The 12,598-nt window shown below is 34.1% G+C and overlaps 1 protein-coding gene and 1 long non-coding RNA gene across 2 annotated transcripts in view; one reads left to right on the forward strand and one right to left on the reverse strand.

Moving 5' to 3' along the window:
• CCDC172 (coiled-coil domain containing 172) overlaps positions 1–6,992 on the forward strand; it is a 60,019-nt gene extending 53,027 nt beyond the window's left edge. Inside the window, exons 8-10 of the mRNA XM_055345846.1 lie at positions 5,173–5,260; positions 6,316–6,381; positions 6,878–6,992. Of these exons, the coding sequence (XP_055201821.1) occupies positions 5,173–5,260; positions 6,316–6,351 (124 nt within the window). The 3' untranslated portion in view covers positions 6,352–6,381; positions 6,878–6,992. The remainder of the gene's footprint in view (positions 1–5,172; positions 5,261–6,315; positions 6,382–6,877) is intronic.
• LOC129523240 (uncharacterized) overlaps positions 1–12,598 on the reverse strand; it is a 100,682-nt gene that overhangs the window by 51,828 nt on the left and 36,256 nt on the right. The gene's annotated exons all lie outside the window — the stretch shown is intronic.

Raw genomic sequence — 12,598 nt, forward strand, 5'->3', positions numbered from 1 at the left:
AACTCATCCATGTTGTTTTTTTGTTTTGTTTTGTTTTGTTTTCATCCATGTTGTTGAGTGTGAATATATCACAATTTTTTCCCCTTTTAATGTACATTTGGGTTCTTTCTAGTTTTTGTTTTAGCAAACTGTGCTCTTGTGATTATCCTGAGCTACATGTGTAAGAGTTTAGGTTATATGCCTGATAGAATTACTGTGTATAAGGTATATGATGGTTGAACTTTACAAGGTAATAACAAACTCTTTTCCAAAATGATTAAGCCAGTTTATATTTATATTAGTACATTATAAAATTTCCGCTGAACTCCATCCTCTTCAGTACTCTATTTTCACACTTACTAAAACTCTTGCCAGTCTCAGGGATATATGATGGCATTTTGTGATCTTCATCTGTATTGCCCTGGCTACCCATGTGACTGAGCTTCTTTCCATCTGTTAATAGGCCATGTGTTTCCTTTTTTGTAAAATGCCTCATAATTATTTTGCAATGAGATTGGGTATTTGTCTTTTATTGATTTCTAGAAGTTTTGTATTTCTAGTTTTTTAATAATTTTGGATTTTGTTTGTTACATGTTGAAGACATCTTCTCCCAATTTATGAAGCTTTTTGTTTTTGTTTTCTTTTTTTAGAGTTCCTTATACTCTTTATACTATTTTAGTAGAGTTCTTCCTTTTACTATGGTTGAAATTATCAATAATTTCTTATGATTCGCATTTTTGTGTCTTTTTCAAGAACTCTTTACATACCTAAGATCAGAAGGATAATGTCCTATATTTTCTCTAATAATTTGTAAAGTTTGCTTTTTACATTTGTCTTTAGTCTATGTGGCATTGATTTCGTTTATATGTACAGCAAGATACATCCACGAAGGCAAAAGAAACAAAAGCAAAAATGAACTATTGGGACTTCATCAAGATAAGAAGCTTTTGCACAGCAAAGGATACAGTCACCAAAACTAAAAGACAACCTACAGAATGGGAGAAGATTTTTGCAAATGATGTATCAGATAAAGGGCTAGTTTCCAAGATCTATAAAGAACTTCTTAAACTCAACACCAAAGAAACAAACAATCCAATCATGAAATGGGCAAAAGAGACGAAGAGAAATCTCACAGAGGAAGACATAGACATGGCCAACCAACATGCACATGAGAAAATGCTCTGCATCACTTGCCATCAGGGAAATACAAATCAAAACCACAACGAGATACCACCTCACACCAGTGAGAATGGGGAAAATTAACAAGGCAGGAAACCACAAATGTTGGAGAGGATGTGGAGAAAAGGGAACCCTCTTACACTGTTGGTGGGAATGTGAACTGGTGCAGCCACTCTGGAAAACTGTGTGGAGGTTCCTCAAAGAGTTAAAAATAGACCTGCCCTACGACCCAGCAATTGCACTGTTGGGGATTTACCCCAAAGATTCAGATGCAATGAAACGCCGGGACACCTGCACCCCGATGTTTCTAGCAGCAATGTCCACAATAGCCAAACTGTGGAAGGAGCCTCGGTGTCCATCGAAAGATGAATGGATAAAGAAGATGTGGTCTATGTATACAATGGAATATTACTCAGCCATTAGAAACGACAAATACCCACCATTTGCTTCGACGTGGATGGAACTGGAGGGTATTATGCTGAGTGAAGTAAGTCAATCGGAGAAGGACAAACAGTGTATGTTCTCATTCATTTGGGGAATATAAATAATAGTGAAAGGGAATATAAGGGAAGGGAGAAGAAATGTGTGGGAAATATCAGAAAGGGAGACAGAACATAAAGACTCCTAACTCTGGGAAACGAACTAGGGGTGGTGGAAGGGGAGGAGGGCGGGAGGTGGGGGTGAATGGGTGACGGGCACTGAGGGGGACACTTGACGGGATGAGCACTGGGTGTTATTCTCTATGTTGGCAAATTGAACACCAATAAAAAATAAATTTATTTTTAAAAAAACGATCCATTTGCATTTTTTGCACATGAATAACCAATTGTCCCAGCAACATTTTTTGAATGGTTTCTTCTTCCTCTGGTAATCTAAATGTCACATCTTTTAAAAACAAAAATAATATGTTATGGATATAATTCCTCTGGTAATCTAAATGTCACATCTTTTAAAAACAAAAATAATAATATGTTATGGATATAATTCATATGTTATCTATTCTATTTTATTGGGCAATTTGTTCATTTCTGCTCAGAACTGCCTTAATTACTACTAAATGCATATTATTCCATTTTAGCTATTTAATTACTGGTAGTTTGTAATAAGTCATGATACAAGGTTGGACACTCCTCTTTGTCTTTTTTTTTTTTTTGTCTTCATCAAGAGTGTATAGTTGGCCTTTTGCCTTTTACCTTTTATATACATCTATGAATCAACTTACCATATTCATGAAAATCTGTTGTGATTTTGGTTACAATTGCACTTAGTATTATAGTTGCTTTTGAGAGACTTTATATCTTCATGAAACTGAGACTTCCCCTCTATGAACTTAGGATATCTCAATTTGTCTTTTAAAATACTTTTTAATAAAACTTTACAATTTTCTGGGTTTTTTTTATATTTTACATCTTTGGTAAGTTTTAATTTTAGGTACCTTGTAGTTTTAGATGCTCTCATAAATAACGTATTTATTTTAAATGACATGTTATAATTGTTCATTGCTGAGCATGAAAATACCACAAGTTTTTGTATGTTGACTTTATGGCCACTATCTTTGCTGAACTCTTATTTCTTAAAAGAATTATTATAGATGATTTAAAGCACATACATAGGTAAAAAAGAAAAATATAATGAATTGTATGTACTCATCACTCAACTTTAACAGTTATTTAACAGTTTATGGCCAATCATGTTTCATCTATATCTCTATTTGTTTTTCCTCCGTATTACTTGAAGCTAATCATATATATCATTATCTTATTGTTTCTCTTAAAAAATAAGAACTTTTAAAAAACATACCTAGAATCTATTATTATACATAAAATAATTAAGAAAAAAATAAAATAAAATAATTAAGAGCAATTAACTTATATCATCAAATATCCAGTCAATGTTCACATTTACAATTTATAGGTGTCATTTTTTTGTTTGCATGAATTAAGTTCCAAATAAGGTCTACACATGACAATCAACTGATAAATGTTTTATTTTATTTTTTTTTTAAATTTTTATTTATTTATGATAGTCACACACAGAGAGAGAGAGAGAGAGAGAGAGAGAGAGAGAGAGAGAGAGGCAGAGACATAGGCAGAGGGAGAAGCAGGCTCCATGCAGGGAGCCTGACGTGGGATTCGATCCCGGGTCTCCAGGATCGCGCCCTGGGCCAAAGGCAGGCGCCAAACTGCTGCGCCACCCAGGGATCCCCCTGATAAATGTTTTAAATCTTGAAAATCCCCCTTCTTTCTTTCTTTTTTTAACTTGTAATTTATTTGGTGAGGAAATGATATATTTTATCCTGTAGAGTTTCCCATGATTTGGATGTAGTTGATTATATTCCTATTGTATGGTTAAAAATATTTGTTTGACTTTTATATATTTTTTATGAATTGGTAATTGAAGTTTGATCAAATTTCAGCTGTAATTTTTTGGCAAAGCTATATCATAAATGGTGGTGTTTTTCCATCAGGAGGCTATTGCCTCTTGTTTTTGGTGTGTTTAGTGGCCATCAGTGCTCAGTTCCTGGTGACTCTCTAGTTAGTTTTTGTATTTTGTTCTGTGGCCTAGACTAAATTATGCTTTAGAAGCAAACAACCCTAAAATGTCAGTGATTTACAATGAGTGTTTATTTCTTGCTCACCCTACATACATGTTCATTGGGAATTAGCCACACTTCTCATCTGCATTCTGCAACCCAGTGGGAAGGAGCAGCCTCTAGGGCATATAGTCACATCCTCGTCAGTACTTGGAAATGCTTGTTTTTCATTGTAGCTATTCTTCTGGATGTGTAATAGCATTTCATTATGTTTTTCTTTTGTATTTACTTGATAATTAATGAAGCTGACCACCTTTTCATATTTTTGTTAGTTGTGTATATCTTTTGTGAATAATCTGGTAGAGGTGTGTGTGTGTGTGTGTGTGTGTGTGTGTGTGTATGACCATTTTCCATTGTGCTGTCTTTTTCTTATTGACTTGTAGTTCTTTGTGTGTTATGGACATAATCTATTGTTTATTGTCTCTGCTGACTTTTACTTATGGTGGCTTGCCTTCTTCGGTGCTTGGTGATCTCTGATGTGAGCTCATGGTTTCTTAATCTGGGAGGCCTGTAGGTCTGAATATGTTAATCCTTTCTTTTGGAGAGGATTTTCTTTTGCTTCTACTAGTATACTGGGAATGCCAGTGACCTAGAACCCCTTTCAGACTTTCCTTAAGAGTTGGAGTCAGCAGAGGTCCAGTTCAATCTATTCTCTTCACCTGTGGCTGGCCCAGCGGGCCCAGGTTTGTGAGATCAATGTTGCTCTTGGTATTAGCCTTTAAGGCAGCCTCATCTCCTTGCTACCCTAGCTCTCTACATCTCTGACCACAGCTCATGGCTCTTGCTTATGTTTTTCTTTTTGGAAGGAATGTTAGTCATAAATGCTAGAAATAGAAGATTGTTTTTCTCACAATTATTTACATTAAATATAGGCATAATTTATTTAAATTTCTGAATATTCAAAGGATTAAAGATTTAACTGGAAGGAAGAAATATTGATCCTGCTTTCTCACTCTAAAATTAAAATTACATATGTGTACTGTAAAGTTGATGTTTAATTTTAGTTCAAGAAGAAATCTCAGAGGTCATTTTTTCTTGTAATTAAAATTTTTCAGGTGAAGTTCAGAGAGGCTAAATGATTTAGCCAAGGTTTTTAAGCTTGTTAGGAGCCAGGACTAAAACAGAACTCTTCAGACGGTACTATATTTTTCCCACTAAACCATGTTGCTCTTTTAATTAACATAAAAATGTCTATTATTTATTTAGTCTGCCTTATTTTCTTTATGGGAGCTTTGTACTTCTTCAGAATTTTTACAGTCTTTTTAGAATTACAGAGAATTAAAATTTCTTTCCACATTCTTTAATGTTAACTTAAAATTCTGATGATAGAATCTGCTAATCTGCCACTATCCATATAATTTAAAAAATTATTATGAAAGTTTATTGCTGAATTCACAGGGTGAATTTTTCCTTTAATACAGACTTAAAAAAGAATTACAACTTTATAAGGAAGATGACATGCAAAGTGCTTGTGAAGCTCTCCAAACAGAAATAGAAGTTTTAGAGTTGGTAAGCCACCACTCATTCTTTAATTTCTCAGCATTATTTTCTCTACTAGCAAGAATGAGTTTGCTAAGATACGTATCACTGAACTAGTGGTTTGCCTTTCACACGGATTCTCACTAGATGCAAAAAAATAAAACAGCAACAATGAACAAAACTAAGGTCAAGATATAAATCTGTGAAGTGTTTTGAGTTCCTTGAGAGTTAGGTGCTACATAAAGGAAATTCTATTCAAAGAGAATATGTACAATTTCAAACTAAGTTAAAAAAAATTCAAACCTGACCTCACAACATTCCCTTGACTGAAACCGTTATTAGAGGATTAATGCACTGAAGGAGTTTAACTATCATAATGCTTAAAAGCTTTTTTGTTTTTGATAGGCATAAATTATACTTTTATTATATTTGATCCTAAAACTTTCTTATTACAGATTTTTATGATCTCAAGAACTTTGGATTCAATTATTGGAAACTTATTTTCAGATTGTGTGGGAGCACTTTAAATTGCTTTTAACCTCTTACTTTGGTTGTTTATAAAATGAATGCAGTATTTGCCATGCTCTATTTTAATGGAAGACATATATAGCTAGCTTTAAAATATGTTAAAATGTAATTTTAATTTAGTACATTACATTTTGTTTCATATTTATTTTCTGTAAACATCTTTTGTTTAAAATGTTCCAATAGCTTATGTCACAATTTGTATTTTTTTAATTTTTTTTAAATTTTTTTTTAATTTTTATTCATGTATGATAGTCACACACACACACACAGAGAGAGAGAGAGGCAGAGACACAGGCAGAGGGAGAAGCAGGCTCCATGCACCGGGAGCCCGACGTGGGATTCGATCCCGGGTCTCCAGGATCGCGCCCTGAGCCAAAGGCAGGCGCTAAACCGCTGCACCACCCAGGGATCCCACGATTTGTATTTTTTTATTAAAATTTTCAAAAATAAAATTTAGAAAAGCCCAGTTATTGTGCTAAGTTTACAGGAACCTTATGGAACTCCTTCATTAAGAATTTCATTTTCCTCGTAAATAATTATTATCTTTTTCATTTCAGATATTGGCACAGAAAGATCTTCAGGAAAACAAATAACTTGTGGAGAGTTGACCAAAGCTATCCAAGGTTTGATCAAAACATCTTAGAATCAAATCTTTGTGATAGACAAACAATACCCATTACAACAGATTTTTGTGGAAAACGTGAGGTCCAGAATGTTCAAAGTTGTTGATATCTAGAATTGGTAGATTAGCACTTTAAAATGTTATTTTTTGTCTTGTTACTTGCTGGAACTTTAAAGCGTCTTATGGGGATTTGATTTTATTTCTAAAGTCAGAAAAAAGCACAGGTAGATACTGTGTTCTCCAATTTATCTCCCCTGACCCTTAAGCTGATCTGTACTTTCTGATGTTGTTCATTTTTTGTTGCAGTTTACCTTGGGTCCAATCAAACACTGGGAGGGAGAAATGATCAGATTATTGACTCAATTTTGTCGATGCCATTTCCACCAACAAAGATGTTCACTTTCATTTTAATCCTTCTCTCACCATAAGATGTCTGTTGACAGAAGTACTCAGAAGCCTTTCATCTGCAAAAGCCAGTTTTCTCCCCTTTTCTCTAGGTGTGTCTGTGGAGTTAAGTCTGAGGTGCCTGCAGCCTTGGCCAGCATATGTGCCTGCCAGTTTTCTTCCTGATGCCAATGTTGGTGGAATGAAATAAGTCATCTATTTGGGGATGTACATAATCTCCTGAGGGCTCTCAGGATTCATTTTCGCTGAAGCATGGCAACTACAGCTCATGTTTGAATCAAACTTGGTATTCCCACCAAATTTGCAACATTATATAGCTTTCTGTGATTGACCATCCTGTCTAGGAAGAAAGGTGTATATACTTCTTACTAGTTTCTAAAAAAGTGCATTGAAACTGTTCAACAAGGCCTTAAACTATGGGAGCTGGGACTAGGGAGGGGAGCAAAACCTGTTTGGGGATATATTTCAAAGTACTGAGTACAAATGCTAGAATCGTGTTTTCTTTTGTGGTTATAGTTGAATGAGTTTAACATCAACTATGAAATGTTTTAAACGTCTTCTCTCTACTGATGGTAAGGTGGTCTAGTTCCAGACCAATGCTTACTTTGGCATAGCTTTCTTTGTATGTTGTTTTACACTCTTATTTTTTAAAAATTAGTAAACTTAAAACTCTCCTTTGAGATGTGTAGCAATTGCCATCTGTTTAAATAATTTGCATTTTCAGAAGTAATTTCTTATTTTGATTTCTTAAATATTTGATAGTAAATTACTTTTGCTTAAGAAGAAAAAAATTAATGGTACCAGGGAATTACATTCTATTTTATATGCAAATATAGAGTAGGAAATGGTTATTGGGATTAGTCATGACTTCAGTTCTGTCTTATTTTATTCCATTTATCTAAATTCTAAGTCTCATGACTATCTACTTATTAAATTTGTATTATTATTATTAATATGCAGATTGAGTTTACACATAAAGCCTTTTTCACTTACCAGTAATTTTTGTTCGGTATTGGTTTTGTAGCTAAACATTAATGTGAATTACAAGATCTGCCACATATTTGCATAACACATAATGACACATATGCAGAATAAACTTGTATTGATACAACTATCTTTTCATATGTGTATCATACAGGATATCAGGATTAAATATTCAGTAATGGAATCAGGATCCAAATAAACTGAATTTGAGAAAAAAATGGAAGATTCGGTATTTTCATTGTTTCAAAATGCATATTCTAAGATTTAAACTAACTTTCAAACAATCAAATGTATGATTAATTTAACACTACATAGTAGAGTCGTTTAAATCACTACCCATGTGATAACAAGTCAAAATAACTGGGACTACTAGAATCAATATAATCAAAGGAACAGGTTCACTGAACAAAGGAAATATAACAATCAATAGAAATCACAGTGTACTAAACTAAACTGCACTGTCAATATAATATATCAGCAGTAGATTTGGTCCACTTTTAGTTTTTTTTTTTTAAGACAGTATTTATAAACCTCTTAAGTAGGAAAAATAACTGAAATTTCTGGGTAAAAAATGTGTCTCAGACTGACTATAATTATTCTGGAAGCAAGACTTTGGCTATACAGAAAGGCGGTTTTTAAATGGATGTTCATTCAGTAAGCAAATAATTCACTAAATTTTCCTTATATACTTAGTCATAGCCAAGGCTCAAACTAACCCAGAGTAATAGTGATGCTGCAGGTGCTAGGCATGCTACTGTAGGTCTTTAGTGTGACAGAAGTTCTTTCAGAAGCAACTTTCTAATTCTCAGCTCTCCGTTGGGGATAATATGAGGATGTATAGATAGTTTGCTGCATATTTTTCCTGCTGATTAATGGCACCACTTGGCTAGGGGAAAAACAGCAGCAAAATTATAGGATGTGGAGCGTGACAACTAGACTAGACATTCCTTTTTTCCTTCTCTGGCCTGATTATTGAAATGGAAGGAAAAATCAGAGAAAAGGAAAAGCTTTAGGTATATACAATCAAGAAGATTTCTATGCTACCCATTGTCTTGTCAAAAGTAGTGTTTTCTCCTGTAAAAGAAACGAAAACTGAGGGGTATTTTGTCTACCTGTCTTTTTTCTCCTTGAACCCTGAAAAACCATGATGAGACTGTTAAAAGTCCAAGATAAGGTATATACAATCAAGAAGATTTCTTTGCTACCCATTGTCTTGTCAAAAGTAGTGTTTTCTCCTGTAAAAGAAACAAAAACTGAGGAGTACTTTGTCTACCTGTCTTTTTTCTCCTTGAACCCCGAAAAACCATGATGAGATTGTTCAAAGTCCAAGATAAGGTTGAAGTCATAGAATTATATGAACTAGAATATAGAAGTGTCTTAAAGCAGAGGCAATTGCTATTGGTAATTTATGTTAGAGTAGAAATTATGCTGTGAAAAATCTACCCTCTTACGAGAAGGATAATTCAGTTGGCTGGCTGCAGATGGGCCGATACCATGCACTGGTCAGGCCCTTGCACTGGGCAGCTTACACTGAGGACAAAGTCCCTTTCTATTTCATACCAATAAATCATACATAACTGTGTCACGTTATTATGAATAAGTCGTTTATCTGCAGTCCAGAAGATAGGAGCAGTTCAGTGACATGATTAGAAATAAATAGGATATGATTTTTAATCCTGGGTGCACAAGGGTAAGGTGTACTGTCATTCAAATATTTATTTATAGCATAACATTTGAAATGTGAAGTTGTTCAATGTTCTAAAAAATATTTTAATATTTGAAACAGATCTTTTTTAGGTCAACTTTTATGTTTCTTCTTGACTCCTCTTCTCTCCTTTGTCATTCTGAAAAACCAAAATGAAGCAAATACATTTGCCTTTCAGAGTCTAGTTCAGAACATTTTCTGTCAAGGGAATTTTTTTCACAATGTGAACTAAAAAAAATGAAGAATATTTTTTGTCATTAGCCTGAAGCAGAGATTAAGTCTTGGAGTTTTGTGGCCCTTTTATCTTAAGACAACAATTTTTTTTTCTTAATGGAAGAACGGGGAAGATGAAATTATCTTTGAAAATGTCAGAGGTGGGAATGTACAGTTAATTGCATTTATACTTTCTAAACATTATATTTTCAAGTTAAGTTTTTGCTTGGCTTGCTAATGATCTAATCATCATGCTGCTGAAGAAGCCTTATTTTTTTATTTACCTTCCTGACACTTGACCAAAAGATAATATTGAGATAGCACTGACCAATAGATGAAGGAAACAATGTGATCACTTTCCCCATTCTGTAAGGGAGTACAGGGATTCCATTTATTTATTTGTTGTTGTTCATTATACGGATGGTCACATTCATTAACATGAGGAAACATTTTTGCAGGATAATGCTGGTTGTAAGAACATATTTACTTTGACTGGAGGGAAAAGAAAGGAAGCATTACAAAGAAAGCCATGACTGAGGGTAAAATGCTCTCCTAGCTGCTGCTGTGAAAAGTATCAAGAGCAAAGCTGTCAGAACCGAAAGCTTATTTAAACAACTGCTTTTGATACATAGCACATTTATCTTTAAAAGACCTTTATGAAATTGACAGCACCAGAATTCAAATGTCTGGGAAAATAAAGAGTAAGTAAAAATGTGAAATTAATAACAATGACTGATGTAAGTTGCTGTGCAAAACAAGGCCCATGGAGGAGAGAGAAATTATTTTCTTTCTTATAACTAGAAAAGCTATACTACTCTATTAATTCTAAGTTAATTATTTTCCTACTTGTAATAAATTGTCATCCTAATTAGTTGGTAAATAAAATCTTGTTAAAATAAAATCCTCTTAATCTACATTTAATAGATGCAAATACAATTACTAATGAATATTTCTGGATATGGCTTTGTGATTGCTGGAGAGAAAGTATTTGCAAATTCAAATCACCATCAAATGGGGTGGTTGTTGATAGTTTTTGTGGACTTTAGACAAGGAAGCTTCTGGTTGGGAATGGGTGATATGGGAGTAATCCTAAGGTCAGTGTAATGTCATCTTTAAAATCTGTCATCAATTAAAATTTGTAAAATATCAAGGTTATACTTATAAAAACAATTTTATCCAATAAAACCAGGGCTCTTTATTGAGAATTCTAGTTGGAGCCTAAGCATATATTCCAATGTTTGTAGGAAGAACTGAGATTTTGATTGATGATCTGATTTGTGTGAAGTCACAGAGGGCAATGGGTCCCCTTATTTACAGTTTAATTGCTTGGGCTTCATTTCCAACAATGTTAAAAATACATTGCTTTTGAAAAAATGCTTATAATAAAGTCTTATATAACAGGTAAATATTAGAAGATAAGAGAACTTTGAGAATCATTTAAATCATCCTTTTGGTACCAGAAAACATTGATGAATCATACATGTAAATCATTAAGAGCATCTTTTACTCTCTGTGAGGAGTAAAGGGCAAATCGGTACAAAACAGACTCAAGTGTTACTGAAAATTCACCTCCTGGATATCTCTTGAAATTAATTAATTCACCCCACTTTGTTACATTTTGTACAGATTTATTTTTTTCAGTGTTACCCTGTGGTCATTGATAATTTAAGGTGATAACCTAAAGGATGGCACCTTCTTAAAATACCAAATAATAAGAGTTATATTCATTTTTCAGTACTTGATAAGACAGGATTGTGAATAGAAAACTTCCAGAAAGATAAACATATAAAAGAATCTCTGATTACCTGAAATTAGTGCTCTTGTTCATTTCTTTCTGTTCCCCTTCTATTCCATCCACCATCCCTCCTTCCTTCCTTCCTTCCTTCTTTCCTTCCTTCCTTCCTTCCTTCCTTCCTTCCTTCCTTCCTTCCTATCCTGGCTCTTAGCTACCTCTTAAATTCATATATATCATGCCACTCTCCTCCTTGAAAATTCCTCTCCAGCCACACTGGTTTTTCTGCTCTGGCCTTGGGATCATTTTGGGAACTGTTTCTTCTGCGTGGGATGCTCCTCTTCCTGATCTCTGTAAGACTGTCTGCTCTGTCATTCAAGTGTCAACCGAGATGTCACTTCCTCTGAGAAGCCCTCCTTTAAGCAGTCAATCTAAAGTAGTTACTTGGTCACATTAGCACACACTCAAGTTTAATGCTCTTCATACTATTTGTCATTTCTGATACATTTCTTGTTTGTTGTTTTTTTCTATTTCTAACCGCTGAAACACAAGTTCTTTTTTTTTAATAATAAATTTATTTTTTATTGGTGTTCAATTTCCCAACATAGAGAATAACACCCAGTGCTCATCCCTCAGTGCCTGTCACCCATTCACCCCCACCCCACCCCCTCCTCCCCTTCCACCACCCCTAGTTCATTTCCCAGAGTTAGAAGTCTTTATTTTCTGTCTCCCTTTCTGATATTTCCTACCCATTTCTTCTCCCTTCCCTTCTATTCCCTTTCACTATTATTTATATTCTCCAAATGAATGAGAACATATAATGTTTGTCCTTCTCTGATTGACTCATTTCACTCAGCATAATACCCTCCAGTTCCATCCACGTGAAACACAAGTTCTATGAGAGCAAGGGTATTGTTAGTCTTATGCACCACTTTTTTTCTCAAAGCCTGGAACAGTGTTGGCATTTAGGAAGTGTTCAATAAATGTATGCTAAAATATGGCTTGAATTACCTTGTTCATTTAACTCATATTTATTAATTGAGAATTTAAGTATAAATTATTGCTTCTCTAGTTAAAGAAGTTGACTTCATTTATTGTTGATTATTTCTTGGTTGAATTATTCTATCCCCTCATTTTTTATTTTCTGAGACCCTGTTTACTTAGCTAAAAATTGGCAGT

The sequence above is a fragment of the Nyctereutes procyonoides genome, unplaced genomic scaffold (assembly GCF_905146905.1).
Source record: "Nyctereutes procyonoides isolate TBG_1078 unplaced genomic scaffold, NYPRO_anot_genome, whole genome shotgun sequence".
NCBI lineage: Eukaryota > Metazoa > Chordata > Mammalia > Carnivora > Canidae > Nyctereutes > Nyctereutes procyonoides.